We start from the raw sequence: 17,044 nt of genomic DNA on the forward strand, positions 1-17,044 counted from the left end.
TGTCAAAAAACTTTTTTTCCCCTCTAATTTGCAACAGTTGCCGGATTCTCTCACTCCAGAGGAAATGGATATAGATGAGGAGCTAATAGAAGATAATGTTAGAAAGATCCAAATTGAGATTAATCAATCTCAAGAAAACAAACAGATCAATTCTGTTCATTAGTAAGAAGCGAAAGGTACATCTAAGAGGATTCACAGCGAGGCCTGTTTGGCCCGCCCCTCTCTGAACCCTCCTCTAAGCTGAAGATTCATACACCTTGAGGGGAAAAAATAATCTTAAATTTTCTTTGGGTTCTCCTTTTGCTGATACTCCTTCCTCTTAAACCAAAAACCTTTGTACAAGCCATAATCTACATTTACAGGATATAGTTGGTATTCTGTACCTTTAACTATTTTTAGTCATTTGTAAACCTACTTTTCCCAACAGACTTGAGTTTACTTCCACAGTACTGAAGTACAGAAAAAGATGTGGAAATGCCCAAAGGGGGCCTCATCACTGTGAAACCTTCCTGAGCCTCACATTTTAGGTTGACAGTGCAGTTCTAAACAAAAGACAGAAAAACGTTACCCTAAAAAAAACAGAAAGACAATTTTTCCTCACACTTTAGGGGTTTTTTTTAAGCAATCCCTTTGTACAAGAGTCATCAGTTCTCTGAAATGCTGTTGTCTTCCACCCTTTTTCTTATAAAGAGGAAGAAGGCTTGCCACCTCAACAAAGAGGGACTAGGACTAGGTCACTTCAGAGGTACAAAGACTACAGGGCTGATGAAGAGGACTGCCTGAAACCACACCACTTCCCTTTATACCATGTTTTCATTTGAGTCAAGGAGGCCTAAAAAAGAAAAAAATAAGTATCTCATTTTTGAAGCGAGCTTCAAGAGGTGAGCAATATCATCTCTTAGCAATTAATTTCTCAAAAAGACAAAAAAATCTGAGCGTGCTATTAATGAGAACAGCTGCCTCATGAATGTTTAAATCAAAAAGATTTTTTTTGTTCAGCTATAAAGCAAAAGATCCAGCACCAGAATGCAGAAAACTGTTCTGTAAGTACTAAAACTAATGGAAGTAGTTTTCTGCAGATTTAAAGCCTACAAGTTCTTTCCCTCATCATATTTGACTCAAACAGCCCAATGCTTCCAAGCCTGCTGCATGACTGAGCACAGAGATGGAACAGACAGATTGTCCACATTTCCTTCTTAAGCCTGGTTTCTTGTGGAAATGAGATTCACTTAATTAAATTCTGAGGATTTTTTTATAGCACATTAGCATTAGCTAGGTAACAACACAATGGTGTGCTTGGAGACACCCATTACTCAGTCCCTACTTTCCATGGCTGTAGATGGGACCACGTAACAGTATGCATTTTATGGAAACCCCATATGGAAAATGTAGCCTCAAGAGTAGAATCAGTTTACTGGTCTTCACAGCAGCACTACAGAGACCCACTGAGGTGAAGCAATGGCTGCTATCTTCCTCTGCCCTCAACATATACTAGGGCAGAAAAAAGTATTGTTTCATGCTGCCATCTAAAGACATTAAAATGGAGTTCCTAAAATGGATTTACATCACCCTAACTATAATTACCTTTTATCTCTAAATGCAATTGTCTGCCATAAACACAGTTTATATAATCAGCTGAGTAAGTTGAGTAAGCTGTACTGTCTCAAAACATCCTGAACATCGCCCACAGTTGTAAAGACAACTCTACTGTAGATAAAACAAGTACATTCCACTTATACTAATCAAGACAAAATTACCAGCAGGTATTTTTATAAATCTGCAACTACCAGTGCTGATTATGGATAACAACATAGTGTAGAATTAATGTGCATGTTAAAAAATTTTTGAAACACTGACTGCATTTTAAACGGCCACAAAAAGTATGTGCAAACTGCATACAGCTGTACCTTCTTCATACAGGTCTTCCAACAAGTAAGCTTCTGCTCTGTCTTTCAGGGCATTCACGTTGGTTGGTTCCAGTTGCAGAACTTCTGTACAAACTTTTATGGCTTCTGTAGCCTGCTGATTCTAGAGAGGAGCAAGTAAAACGAAACATGAAGTTGTGGGTTTTTGTGTGTGTGTGTGCACATGTGTTTGTTTTAAAGAAATCTACAGAGAAAGATACACAGAATTACCTTTGATAAACAGTGGCAAATCCTTTCTTTGGCACGAGTAGCATAAATTGGGACTTCTGGCTCAGTTTTCATTACAGATTCATATTTACTGATAGCATCTTCATACCTGTTTAAATCACAGAGATAAGCATATCATCATGAAATGTAATAACTATTTCAGGGTGTTGTCATTTATTTACAGATTTTTGAAAATTAAAATTCAGATTTTCACATCCTTCTAGCAAGGTACCTTAAATTTAATAGTCTTAAAGGTGTGGTGTGAGACAACAGTATGAAGAAAACTTTCAGTCACTTCAGTTACATCCCCATACCCTTTTCTGTGCTATGAGACAGACACTATGCCTGGTAGGCTTTTGCAGAAGATAATGACTACAACCCCTCAGTGTACACAGAGAGTCTCTAGATGTGCCTCCTGTCCAACACACCACTCTGCACTTCGGAAAAAAAGCATCTCCCTCTCTGGTATCTGAGATGGACTAAGTCCAGGTCTTGCTGTGAGCACAGTACTATCTGTATTCTTGGTACAAAAAAGAAAAAAGTTCTTCATGCCAGGTTGAATCAGGTGGCTGTTTTCTCCCTTTCTTCTTCTCTGCAAGTCACACAGTAAAATGTATTTTTGCTGTGAAGGTTTCAAAGATGCATTCACCTAAAAATGAAAGCGTGTGATTGAACCCATGGGTTGCTACAAGCTAGGAGAAATTCAAGATCTCAGAAGACTCCCTGAAAATGTGCAGAAGAGTCCAAATGAACTGCTCACAATAAAACTGTCTTCAGTTGTGCTGATTCACATTTCTGATATATTTCCATTTTAAAAAGCCAGCTTGACAATGTTTAATCACTTGTTAGGGATCCTTACAGTTGGATGTTGTGTGCTTGGAAACACAAAAAACTTAAGTAAAGCAAGAAGCAGAAGAATATAGAGGCACTGTCTATCATTTAAGAGGGTGCATAAAAGAAGCCCAGCAGTCAGATCCACTTTTGCTATCAAGACACTGCAGAGTTACTAGGTAGTTTTAGTCTAAAGATGAGGTCCTTTGAATAGTTGAGGACGGAAGGGATCTCTGGAGGTCACCTGGTCCAACCCCCCTGCTCAAGCAGGGCCACCTAGAGCAGGTTGCCCAAGGCCACATCCAAATGAATTTTGAGTACCAACGAAGTGGGTAGACTCCACAACCTCTCTAGGCAACCTGCCCCAGTGGAGACGAGGGGGTGGTGGGAAGCATTTCCTTATGTTCAAACAGAATTTCCTGTTTCAGTCTGCACCCATTGCCCCTCATCCTGTCACGGGGCACCACTGAAAGGAGCCTGGCTCCGCCCTCTTTGCATCTTCCCTTCAGGTATTTATATACATCGATGAGGTCACCCTGTAGCAGAGAAGGCTCAGGGGAACCAATCCCAGCTCTCTCAGCCTTTCCTCACGAGAGAGATGCTCCAGTCCCACCATCACTTTAGTGGCACTTTGCTGGAGTTTGTCTCAGTAGCTTCACCTCTCTTGCACTGGGGAGCCCAGCACTTCAGGTGTGGCCCCATCAGTGCTGAGTAATAATATACAAGGGCTGACAAATATTATCCCTATCTTGGTCTTACTGTCTGCTCCACAAAGTTGTTAAGTATGCAAAGAGACAACACTGGCATCAGAAGGAATCAGAATAGGATTGTCACTATGTGAATCAATATTTATTTTAATTGTCATTTGAGAGCTGTGCTCAGTTATCCTCTTCAACTGACAAATGCAAAAAGCATCACTTCATCAACTCCTCAATCAATAATAAGTTGGTGTCTCTGTAGTGATTTTTTTTTTTTTTAATATAGCAGTGAACACTTACCTGCCTTCTCTGATGAATTCCTCTGCTGACTCGATCTGCTTATTGAGTTTCTTTACTTGCTTATAGAGAGAGAAGCATTGCTTATGGTCTTGGTCCAGTTTCAGACACTCCCGGACTTCACTTTTCACAGGGAGGTAAGGAAGAAAAAATAATAAACCACCCCAAAACCCAAAACAGAAAGACATCACCACACATTATGAAATTTCACCTAGAAACACAATGCAGCATCTATAAGCTGACCAGAACAAGAGCTGACTGCTTTACACAACCTTTCTCTTCATTCAAAAATGAATTTAAATCAAGACAAAATAAGTCTTACAGAATATACAGGGATATTTGTCTAATTTTGTTTTTAATTATCTTGTATTGCCAAATATGCAAAGATGGAGAAGTGTGACATTAATAACTGACTAACCAACAGAATAAAAATATACCCTGGGAAAAAAATTATATTCAGCAGATACAACTGGTTGTCATTTCCCTGTATATTTAATAACTCAGCTATATTACAAAATACTTATGTAGAACTACATTTTATGCTGCCTGAAACAAAGCTCAGCTAAGACTCAAACCTTCTCCTTTTGATGGAATCTCAGCCAAGCCTGAGCCTGACTTCTCAGTGTGAAGACCGTTTAATCAGACTCTGCTTAGGGCAGATAGCTCTTAAAATAGTTGAAATTTTTTTTTAAAAAAAAAACCCTCCAGAATGCAATCATATGGAGGAATAAAAGGTTTGTATCATATAGAGTCATCATAGCACAACCAAGGTGTTGTTTTCAGAAGATCACAAAATCTTATTTTGTTCCTAAGCACAGACAAAAATATCTATTATTTGAAAATCATTAAGCCTGTAAAGGTAAGGGGAAGAAACTAAGGGAAGGATAAGATTAATCACCCAACAAGTCCAAGAGCTACAGAACTCTTTCTTAGTATATTTTATGATAAAAAAAAATAGTACCAGAGAAGAATGAAGAAAAGAGCCTTATCCCTTCACTCTGATACCATTCTGTTCAACAGCTCTCTCAACCATACTTATAAAAGTCTTAAGATTTGGTTATTAACAGAAGAAGCCCCTGTGTGGATTTCAGAGAAAAAAAAATTCCACCTAGTCTTGAAATCACCAGGCTAAGTGATGGCCAGCCACCAAAAGTCACGACTGAAGTGACCTGTGAGCTTCAGAGATTCAGTATACTGTGGAAAGGGGATTCCTAACGCAAACCAATTAGTTATTTGGTGTTTACTTTTGTCAAGCTATGAAATGAATTTTTGCAGTTATAATCACATGCAGTTTCCATCCACCCACCAAGAAAAGAAACTCAGGCTCTTCCAGTTCCCTTCACTTCTTACTGAACAGATCCTCTGGCAGAAACTATATTGGAAGGAGTTTGGAGATGAAGGTAGCACATCTGAGATAATGAGCTGCACAGAAACCATTTGTGCGCAAAAAGGATTATACCATCTGTCCAACTGAGCACAGAGTATGAAGTTAACAGTCCAGACTGGGCAGGGGCAGCTATCTGCAGGACTGACTAGGGTCATATGTGAATAACACCCTGAACTTAAATGAGTATGAATAAAAGGGTAGGGTGTTACCAAAAAATCATCCAAAACACTGGACACTGTCAGCAAGAAGGGAAGATTGATAGCTCTAGATCCCCAGCTCCTCAATCCTTGGATGCTCCTGTACTTTTTATTTATTCTTAAGATTGTAACCCTTTGTTTCCACTCTTGAAAATAAAAATCTAGCCTTAAGACTTAATGCATACATTTTTTGCTTGCATTGTAAACTTAACTTGAATGGAGGTTCAAGGTTAAAAAAAGGCTCCACCAAAGCAAGTCTAGAGAAACAATTTCTTCTAGGATGAAGAAATACAATAAGGAAAGTAAACGTAAGCAACTCTGACAGACCTGCACTATGGCTTCTATTAAAGTAAACAAGATGCTAGGAACCATTGATGGCTGGTCTGCCAAGAATAAACATGGTGTCTTCACTGCCAGGTCTTAGCTTCTGGAAAGGAGCTTCCTTTATCAGATCCAGAGTTGCTACTCCATTCAAAAATGAGACAGCATAGATATTTCGTGGTTTATCATGACCTGTATCATCACATTTTCTGTCTCAATTATAATGATTACAGAAAACAGTAAAATTACCTGAGTGATAATTCATGGTCCCCCAGCTGATAATATATTCTGCTGATTTTATAGAAGGCTTCAGTGTTATCATTCTTTAATTTGGCAGCAGCTTTCAAGTCACTAATGGCTTTGCTTGGTTCCCCTTCCTTTATATAACACTCAGCTCGAAGTTCCCGTAGCTCTGCATCCCAAACACAAACCTTGAGAAATCAAAATTAAAGCTTGGTTTTGGTCCATAACACTTCACTCCTTTTCCTCCCCAACAAGAAAAAAATCCCATTTAATTTCACTTTGCCAACTGCAATAGCGTAAGGCTCAAGCTGCATGCAGAGCGCATGAAATTAGCATCTCTGCTTCCTGGTGGATGCTGTGATGCACCTGCCCAAATAGAAAACAAAGGCCTGAAAAATTTGTAAATGATTCAATGAGCTCATGCAGGGAGATGAATTAAATCTACTGGCACTGCTTAAACTGGGACAGTCTGTTGAGCCTCCAGGGAAGGATATCAGAATCATAAATTATTGTATCTTCCCAAAAGAATAGGGGTAATGAACAGCAAGGACCAAGCTGTCAGTTGTCCTCTAGAAGCAAGACTGTGGGTAAGATTCAGCTATGCAAGATTTGACCTTAGTATCTGGATTTTAAATGTCTATGTCATGACTAATGATGTCACAGAATAATTACTTAAAAGGAATTGCCTATCATAATTCGTTTTAGAGAACTTATTCTGGGTCTTATGATTTGTCTGTAAACATCATTTTAGAGATAACAAGGCTTTTCTGCTTTTCCACATTCCCTCCCCATAAACATACTCCCACACTTTGGCAGTTTCTTCACCAAAAGCTAGTGCTGTAAATGCCAAGTCAGCGTTAATCTGTATGTGAAGAGTCATAGCAGTTAACTGTCTTTTAATATATATTTCTATACGACACACAAAATGCACACATGATTATTTACACTTATACTAGCAGACTACATACACTGATTAAGATTCAACAAATACAGATATCCAAGGAACAAGCTGAAAATCCAGATAGCTATGTATTTTAACTTTGTGATTTTTTTCATCTTTTGTTACTTAATTTTCTCAAGACAAAAATTGCCTGCATATAGTCAATGAAAAAATCTATATAAGAAACCTACACCCCCTATATTTGGCAAAATCTCACTGGTTTGAGAACAACTTTTTTCCCAGCTTCCCCAAGACACTGAACTGTGGAAAAATGGTGAAGTATAATCAAGAAAGTTATCTGTAACAGAAGTTTGGCTGAAGTTGTATCTTTAACCCAAACTACAAGATATTATTTTGACTTTTTTGCAGCTAGCGTTCAGCATTCTCCAATTTCATTATGGACTCATGGTGCTCAGCAAAACTGAGTCAATTACACCAAGTGTTTTCACATCAGTGAAGAAGTTATTAAACAAAAATACACAGATGTCAGACAGGAGCTCTTACTTCCCTTTCACAGTACCATTTTACTCAATACTTACTGCCAAGATTTCATCAAGAAGAGAAATAGCGGCTTCGTAATCCTCTTGCTGGTAGGCAGATAATGCTTGTGAATGCAGGCGCTGTAGCTCATCAGACTTTGTCAGCTGAGTCTGGGCTTCTTTTTCCTCATTATTGCTAGGATTGGATTTGAGCTGCAAACATTAACAAGGGGAGAGACAAAAATGCTTGTTCAAGGATCTCTTTTTGTCCCATTAATAATCATATCATGAAGAACTGACTAAAGCTGCAAATAAAGCAAAATTAGTTTTAGAATTCCACTGGAAATGTGTCAAACTCCAAACTTCAGAAAAATGACATTTTTAGCTTCAATACAAGTTGTCAGAAGTCACAGAAATCTAATTCCTCCCCCCACCACACTTGATCATTTACCATTAGACACATCATACAAAAGAGTTGTTGTCCCCCCATGTTGGAAGTCACGGACCTCTCATTGCAGCCTAGTTAATTCATCTCTCTGCAGACAGTTATTAAACACTGGATTCCTCAGCACCAGTAGAAGGTATATCCACATGGAATAATCACATCTCTCAGTTAAACACAACACGTATTTATAAATTCATGACAAAAAATGCCACACGTCACAAAGTATTAGTGTAAAGCTGTGTTTCTTACATTTTCCCCAAAAGAAGCAGCTACAGCAGCAAGTTAAGATGCTACAGATGGGGGAAAGGCTCAACTGGGATCATCTGGGAATTTCTGCACTTTCTTTCATATGTAGTTTAAAACAAGTCTAAAGTTTTGTCTACAAAGACTCTCTCAAACTCCTCTCTCTGAGCACATAGAAGGGGTTACATTGTACTTGCTTTCATTTGTTTAGGCAGCTTTGTATTTTCAAAAAAAATATATTAAAAAACACCTCACAAGCAACTCTGCTATGACCTAGGAAGACAAACATGGGCCAAGAAGAATCTCAGCCATTCCCTTGCAAAGCCAGGAACTCATCTGTAAGATTCATGTAGTCTGAATTAGGTGATGGCTTCACACCTGTTGCTGATCAGAACACCTTCAAAAGTTTTAAAAGGGACAGGTCAGCAGGACTTTTTTTTTTTTAATTTTGTTTGTTTTAAAATCAAAACTTGCACCACCTTGCATTTTATGCGTGGAATGTTGACTGAAGTAAGATTCCTCAAAGTCATCCAGCACTTTTTCTTTCCTCCTTTATCTCGAAGCAGCCTCTTTGCTTTTTCTCATCAGTAAGTTCTTCAAGCACTCACATACGTTGTACTTAAGTCTCTAATGTAATTCAACATCAGCCTTCAGAACTCCTTTAACAAAGTTTCCCCTGGTTCTAACACTTAAATATATGAAAAGCCTAAATACAACATCAAAAGCATGCACAGGCCCCACCTCTGTCTTAGAGTCTTCATTTTAAGTCTTTTTGAACCTTATGCAGTTGTTTCATTTTACTCTGGCAAAAATTAAGCTGTACATAGACCTGAAAATTCTCCTTTATCCCCTATACTGTCTTTCAGCAAGACGAGAGGAATGTGATCAAAGAGTTTTCTTCTTTTTAGGCTGACTCCTAATCTAACTCTCAAAAAGCTTTTCTTCTGGTTCAAACAGAAATTCTGCCTATAAACCCCTGATATTGTGCATCTTTTCTTCCCCAAATCTGGAGCTTGTAGTAGAAGCAAACTTGTGCACCTGTAATTTTAAAAATTCCAAGACTACAAAACTCTCTTCAGTTCCAGCTGACTCGCTAAATTTCTTCCTCAATTTCTCAGCATTTTCCTCTTAAAAATTAAGAGCTTTTGCTATAGATGAACTTCATGCTTCCCTTTAAACTTATCTCACAATAGTAACACTGCACTGTATGTTTCTTGTAATTTATTTGGAGCAAAACATCAGTGGAATATGAAAAGCAATGTGACAATCCTACAGACATGTCCAATACTAATAAAGACCATTTGAGTGAAACATCTTAGATAACTGTTCAGTTAACAAAGAAAGGGAAACTTTTCAAGCTGTCATTCAAACTAAAGCCATCGAGCATTTGGGTGCTACAGTATGATGAAAATATACACTCAGAAGCTCTTAATAAGTAATTTAGTGTATTACTATGATGTTTTAATAAGTAATATTAACAGAAAGACGACTATTCATTCAGCTCCCAGAAAAAAAGCTGGAAACATGATGCAGTTGTTTGATACTCTCATTTTGGTTTACTTCCCAATTTTTTTCTTTCTGCCCCGTGATCAGGGGATTGTCACATCACTATCAATAACGAATCACATTTCAATTATTTCTCCTTTTCCTGTGGAGCAGTAAGCTTGGGGGTGACAACTCTGAACAACTGCTTGTACTAAGTGCGCTGGATTTCCAAGAAAGGAGCAAAGTATTAAAAAACCCTTCAGCTGAATTTAATACAGGTCTAAGGCAAGCCTAACACTCCTCTGCATGCTTCATCAGCGGACCCAAAGCACGAAGTCAGAAGCTATGCTCTGCTCAGTTCTGCTGGACAAGCACACTGCTACTGGTGAAACATGTTCTCAGCACAGTATCCTTTGCTGTCTTTGAGATTTACTACATTTGAACACTAAATTAGTTGCAGTTTAAGTTGCAGCAAGAAGAGCTAGCCATCTGTTAACAGCAGCTTTCATTCACTGCCAACCCTCTACCACCAAACCCGCACCTAATTCCTTTACGGAAAACAAAGGCCAGTATACAGGAGTGGCTTTGTTACTGTAAGTAATTCTCTATCATAGATTGACTACTATAGGTACTGCTTTATTTTATAGCCTAGTCTCAATATAGGGGAGAAACACACCCTAGGGTAAGCAAACCCCCACTTTTTCCACCCCAAGTAAGCAAGATTAAAGGGGAACAAAATCATTATCTCCACTCAATTTATCAAGTTGAGCTTTAAAAGCATTTGCACATGTATCTATCTTTCTCTCCGTTATTCTCAGTGAGGAAGATGGCTTCTTCCAGAACTTTATCTCACAGACTTGACTCAAAACTTTGCAGCATTACCTTGCTGCACCCAGGACAGTAGGAAAAGGCATTAGTAGTTTGCTTCATGAAATCCAGCATTTTCTTGGCATCTAGAAAGTGCTTAGATAATTTCTATTTAAAGTAGGCAGCCTGGGAATTGCTGCCTTGTGTTTGCGGTCAAACATCAAGTATTTAAAAGTTTTCTGATGGGAAAAGCATTTTAACAAGCTAAACAATTCATGCTGGTTTCCAAAAAGCAACATAACTCCCCTTGCCATACTTCATTTTATTTCACAAGTCCGTCAATACGACCTCTCTAACCATACAGAAAAGTTACACCAGCCACACACACAAAAAATACATGAAAAATACAATGCAGCACTACTTCAGAACAATACTGTGAATACCAGGCCACTGATACAGCCAAACTAGTATATCTGCAGTGACAAAACACTGAAGTAAGACCACTGTTAACTACACAGGATCCATTTGTATTGTGTGCGTTGGATGCTGTTACCCTGCATATGCCATGTGCCAGTCTGAATTAATTAGCATACTTCAATGTGTTGCACCTACATGTATCTTACAATTATGGCTTCCGGATCAGCAATATGCTTTTTCTTTAACAAAGCTTTACAACATTGTCTGTTACCATGCTAAAATAGGGATCCCCGAACACAGAACTAGAAATCATGAACACGGAGCAAGTGCCTCCTACCTATTAAGTTTAGTAAGAACTCTTTGCTTTAGGATTTTTTTCAGAAGCATAGTTACAAAACATGGCTAAGTTAATTCAGTGGCTTACCATGACCTGTCCTGCTTTCCAGCTACACAGTTGTACATCTTCCTTTGCAATGGCCCATTAAAAATAACGGGAAGAGTTCGGCATTTAGTACAGGAGTTCTAATGAAGAACAGTCAAAACCACCTTGAGAAAAAAAACCCCACAACTCAAAATCCAGACTCTCAAAGAGCATAGATTCAAGGTACACAGGCAATTCATCTGTAGCATTTGAGTATCTTAGTATTATAAACAGACACTATCAACTTGAAAAACTCTTGGAATACTGTTGTTTAAAAAACAAGATACTGTTAAAAAAGCCAAAATGTTATAGACACACTGTTTCTATACTTTGCTTACAGTGGTCCAGTGCCACTAACAGAGGCATACATCTACACATTCTAAAGCTGTTTTATTTTCTTGCTTTTCAAACTGATAAATACTCAGACAAGTTAAAGAAATCGATTAGGCTTGCAAAAAACATTCCAAGAGAAACTGGAGGAACCTCCATGGTTTGCGTTACCTAAGATCAAGACATCTGCACACTTAGGAACACTGCACAAAGGAATATAACATAGTATATTCCAGGCAGAGCAATCTATTAGGTAACACAACTATGATGTCAGACAGATGGAAAAAAGGAAATATTTAAATACCTTTTATTCTTTACCCAGGAAGCTACAGATGATCACAGTACCACAGAGGAATGTATTTGGAAACAATCTAATGTTACTTTCATCTGGCTAAGACAGCTTCAAATACCCGACCCAAGCTTGCCCAGTGACTTACTCAGATGAACTTACAGTGCCTTAAGATGGTTTCCTCCACCTACATACAAAATAGTATTACACATACCAACCAACCATGAAAAACTATTGTCCAGCGTATGTTGCAACAGCTGAGGACTTCTCCTAGATTAGGAAACAATTTGCAGATGTACAGTGTTCAATCACTTGGTCTTGGCTGACATCTAGTGGAGCTGGAAACAGCACCTTCAGTTTCCACCTTTTAAATGTTTATGCTTCCAAGGGAGACAGAATTGCATATTTAGGACACCTCAGTTTACAGTATTTACTGCAACAAACTGCAACTGTGAACATTACAGTCAGTCTAAAAAAAAAAAAAAAAAAAGAAGATAATTTAAAAGAAATATGACAACTTGGTCCTTTACACTGTACCAGGTCTGGCTGAGCCAGAATTGGTTTTCCCCTATAGCAGCCCTCATGGTGCTGTGTTTTATGCTGGGAGCTGGCAGGGTGTTGATAGCACACTGGTGTTGTGGCTACTGCTGAGTGGTGCTTACACAGCACCAGGGCTCTTTCCGACATTTCCCCCCCACAGTGGGACGGGGTGGGCAAGATCTTGGGAGGGGACACAACCAGGACAGCTGACCCGAACTGACCAAAGGGATATTCCATACCATATGACGTCTGCTCAGTATAAAGCTGGGAGAAAGGAGGAAGGGGGTGGGGTCACCCTTGGTCCTCCGAGGCAACCACTACGCGTATCGGAGCCCTGCTTCCTGAGAAGGCCCGACATCGCCTGTTCATGGGAAGTAGAGAATAAATCTGTTTTTTTTTTTTTGCTTCCGCGCACGGACCTTTGCTTCGCTTTGCTTATATTAAAACTGCTGCTGTTTTACCCACAAGGGTTGTTTTTTTTTTTTCCTATCTTATTTTCTTTCCCCTCTTTGCCCTGTTGAGAAAAAAAGGGGAAGGGGGGGGAAGTGATAGAGCGACTTGGTGGGTACCTGGCATTTAGCCAAGGTCAAACCACCACATACACACTTTCCAATAGACTAGGCAGCTCTGTTTTATTTTTGTCTCTTCTACAGAATTCAGCAACTCAAATGCTTGTCATTTTGTCTAAGACACAAGCAAGGTTACAGACAATATTACAATGCATATATAGAGGGCCACCAGGACTTGCATTGGTTTTGTCACCTTTTCAGAAGGCCTTTCATCAACCAAAATATACCACTATTCCTTTTATTTTCACTAAAAAATCACATGCTTAAAGATAAAATATACCAGGGCTTTCATGAATTGAGGCCTTAGACATAAGTGTTGATGTGCACACAGATCTGTCCTGTTGACTTCTATTATTCAGAAACTAATAACCAAAACAGAAGGAACTTGATACTAAAGCATATGAACACTCAACCGAAGCTGGAGCAGAGAAATAAATACTATTCCTATACTGTGAGCAATGACTCTCTAAAGTAATCTAGGGATTTCTGCTTAATCCTTGTTCCATCCTGTGCACTCTGAACACAAGAATTAGACCCCTCTGCTGACATGTTTTATTACCCTCCAGGTTCTAGATTTCTAAACTGGTAGATGAGTTGCAAATGAAAAAGCTAGAGCTTAATGACTTGTCATTCTTATCACTAGAAAGAAATAAAAATCTGGTCCACATAAGGAACTTCATCAATGGTGCATCTCTTGGCCATTGGGAGAGGTTTCTAGAAATGTAGTACTGCTTAACATGTCAAGGCATAAGAATCATGTCCTCTGTCCAAAATTCATGATTAATTTCAGCCAACAGGGAACTACACAGCAGAAAAAAACCCAAAACAACAATCTCAAGATAAAGCAGGAAGCTGGGGTCGCAAGAGGCTCTGCTCCTGAAAGGAGTACTCCCATCCTTTCCAGTCAGTCACTCCCACTGCCTGCTCTCACACGGGCACTGCCTCACAAGACAGCCAGTACCGATATGCCACATGGGGTAGAAACATCATAGAATGGTTTGGGTTGGAAGGGACCTTAAAGATCATCTAGTTCAATCCCCCTGCCATGGGCAGGGACACCTTCCAATGGATCAGATTGCTCAAAGCCCCGTCCAACCTGGCCTTGAACACTTCCAGGGAGGGGGAAGCCACAACTTCTCTGGGCAACCTATTCCAGTGTCTCACCACCCTCACAGTAACGAATTTCTTCCTCATATCTAATCTACCTCTCATCCTATCACTACACTCCCTGATAGTCCCTCCCCATCTTTCCTGTAGGTCCCCTTTAAGTACTGGAAGGCCGCTATAAGGTCTCCCTGGAGCTTTCTCTTCTCCAGGCTGAACCACCTCAACTCCCTCAGTCTGTCCTCACAGAGGAGGTGCTCCAGCCCCCTGATCATCTATATAGCCGTTCTATGGATCTGCTTGAGCAGGTCCATGTCCTTCTTATATTAAGGACCCCAGAGCAGGACACAGTGCTCCAGGTGGGGTCTCATGAGAGCACAGGAGAGGGAGAGAATCACCTCTCTCAACCTGCTGGCCACACTTCTCCTGATGTAGCCCAGGATACAGCTGGCTTTCTGGGTGCAAGCACACATTGCTGGATCATAGTCAGTTTTCCATCCACTATTACTCCCAAGTGTTTCTCCGCAGGGCTGCTCTCAATCCACTCTTCACCCAGCCTGTATTTGTGTTTGGGATTGCCCTGACCCTTGTGCAGGACCTTGCACTTGGCCTTGTTGAACTTCATGAGTTTTGCATGGTCCCACCTCTCCAGCCTGTCCAGGTCCCTCTGGATGGCACATCCCTTCCCTCCAGGGTGTCGACCACACCACACAATTTGGCATCGTCAGTAAATTTGCTGAGGGTGCACTCAATCCCCCTGTCCATGTCTCCAACAAAGACATTAAACAGCACTGGTCCCAACACTGAACCCTGAAGAACACCACTCATCACTGCTCTCCACTTGGACATCGAGCTGTTGACTGCAATTCTTTGAGTGTGACCATCCAGCCAATTCCTTATCCACCGAGTGGTCCATCTGTCAAATCCATGTCTCTTCAATTTAGAGACAAGGATGTTATATGGGACAGCGTCAAAAGCTTTGCACAAGTCCAGGCAGATGACATCAGCTGACACCCAGAGAAACTGCTCTGCTTAGCAATCATGTAACTTTTAAGAGGTTTAGGGTTGTCCTGGTTTCGGCTGAGATAGAGTTAGCTTTCTTGAGCTGGGAGGGAGCACAGCGAGAGCACCCTACCTGGATTTCAGCTAGGATGGAGTTAACTTTTCTTGAGCTGGGAGGATGCACAGGCGGAGTGGTGGGCCTGGATTGGCCATTGGAGTATTCCATATCATGTGACGTTATGCTCAGTATATAAAGGAGGCGGGTTCTCTCTCGCTTCCATGTTTGCAAAGGCGAGATCTTCATTCTTCTGGGATCACTGGATGGGAGTGGGCTGGATATCGGTGAGCAATCACATTACCCATTTGTACTTTCCATTATTGTTACTGTTTTCATGCAATCACTAAACTGTGTGGGTTTTTTTTTTAATCTCAACCTACGAGTTTTCCTTGTGTCCCTCCAGGCCTCTCCCCCATTCACCGGGCAGGATGAGGTCAAGTGACCTGCTACATAGTGTTTGGCTGCTGGCCATGTTCAAACCACGACAAGGGTGCTCATGAAACTTTTCCCACATACTACAAAATGGTGTAGAAAGAATTTAAGTGTATGAAAATTCTTTCTTTACACAAGTATACACCAAGGAATAGTTTTACTATTATATGTAAAGAATAGTTTCAATAACTCTTTTAAGGTCTGCACCAAACTGCTGCTGTTACAAGCTGGGAAAGTTTACCTGTGATCTTCCCCTCCATCTAGATGGGCTGAATTTTTCTTACTCTTTCTCTCCTTTCAAAATGACTGCATCTCCTAAACTGCTGAGATCCCTTTCAAAGAGCATGACTCTAAGAGGAGAGATAGGAAGAAAAAGGGAAAAAAAAAAAAGCTTTTCAGAGTCTCCACTGGGATTTGACAGACTTCTGGAATATGCTAGCAGAAAACAGCATTTTACAGACAGCTCAGCTCATCTCATCAGTCACTGTCCTGGTTTTGTCTGGGATAGAGCTAATTTTTTTTTTTCCCCCCTTCTTAGTAGCTAGAATAGTGCTGTGTTTTGGATTCAGTATGACATTTGATATGAGAAGGACATTGATAATGTACTGATGTTTTCAGTCGTTGCTAAGAAATCAAAGGGTTCTCAACTTCCCATGTCCTGCCAGTGCACAGGTGCCCAAGAAGCTGGGAGGGAGCACAGCCAAAGCAACAGACCCAAACTGGCCAGTGGAATATTCCATATCATATAGCATCATGCTCAGTAGATAGATGAGGGTTGATCAGGAAGCTCAGTCTCGCTTTCAGGACTCTCTCTTCTCTGGAATGACTAGCCAGGAATGGGCTGGACATCAGTCAGCAGGTGGTGAGCAATCCCATTGTGCATTCCTCGTTTGTATTTTCTATTACTACTACTACTATTATCATTATCATTTAAATTGTACTTTATTTCAATTATTAAATTGTTTTTATCTCAACCTACGAGTTGCCTTACCTGTACCTCTCCAATTCTCTCCCTCACTCCCTGAGGAGGGGGAGGGGGAGCAAGCAGCTGCATGGCATTTGGCTGCTGGCCACGACAGTCACCTTGCAGTTCTGGTAGGCATGGAAAGCAACACTGGTGACACTGACACTTAATGCAAGTGTCATACAGGGAATTACAAACCATTTCACTTGTACATGTCTGTCCTTGAGTAGTCTGAGTAAAATTACTCTCCTTAGTTTCCACACCCTGACCTGGTTTCTCCAACCCCAAAGTGGGGAATATTTTCAAATCTGATCTGCTCCCTTGAAGTCAACACCCGACCCAAACAATGTCTTGTGTGAAATAACATAAGCGATAACACATCTACTGCCATTCAATGGCATACAATCTACTTC

The 17,044-nt window shown here is 40.2% G+C and overlaps 1 protein-coding gene across 4 annotated transcripts in view; it reads right to left on the reverse strand.

The window, feature by feature from the left end:
* DNAJC3 (DnaJ heat shock protein family (Hsp40) member C3) overlaps positions 1–17,044 on the reverse strand; it is a 40,749-nt gene that overhangs the window by 9,943 nt on the left and 13,762 nt on the right. For all 4 annotated transcript variants that reach the window (XR_012622010.1, XM_074815436.1, XM_074815437.1 and 1 more), the window contains 5 exons: positions 7,586–7,738; positions 6,113–6,294; positions 3,962–4,081; positions 2,136–2,241; positions 1,908–2,028 (listed from right to left, as the gene is read on the reverse strand). Coding sequence is in view for 3 of the 4 variants with exons in the window: in XM_074815436.1 (XP_074671537.1) it covers positions 1,908–2,028; positions 2,136–2,241; positions 3,962–4,081; positions 6,113–6,294; positions 7,586–7,738 (682 nt within the window). In the remaining variant the exon portion in view is untranslated. The remainder of the gene's footprint in view (positions 1–1,907; positions 2,029–2,135; positions 2,242–3,961; positions 4,082–6,112; positions 6,295–7,585; positions 7,739–17,044) is intronic.

This window comes from Strix aluco, chromosome 2, assembly GCF_031877795.1.
Source record: "Strix aluco isolate bStrAlu1 chromosome 2, bStrAlu1.hap1, whole genome shotgun sequence".
Taxonomy (NCBI): domain Eukaryota; kingdom Metazoa; phylum Chordata; class Aves; order Strigiformes; family Strigidae; genus Strix; species Strix aluco.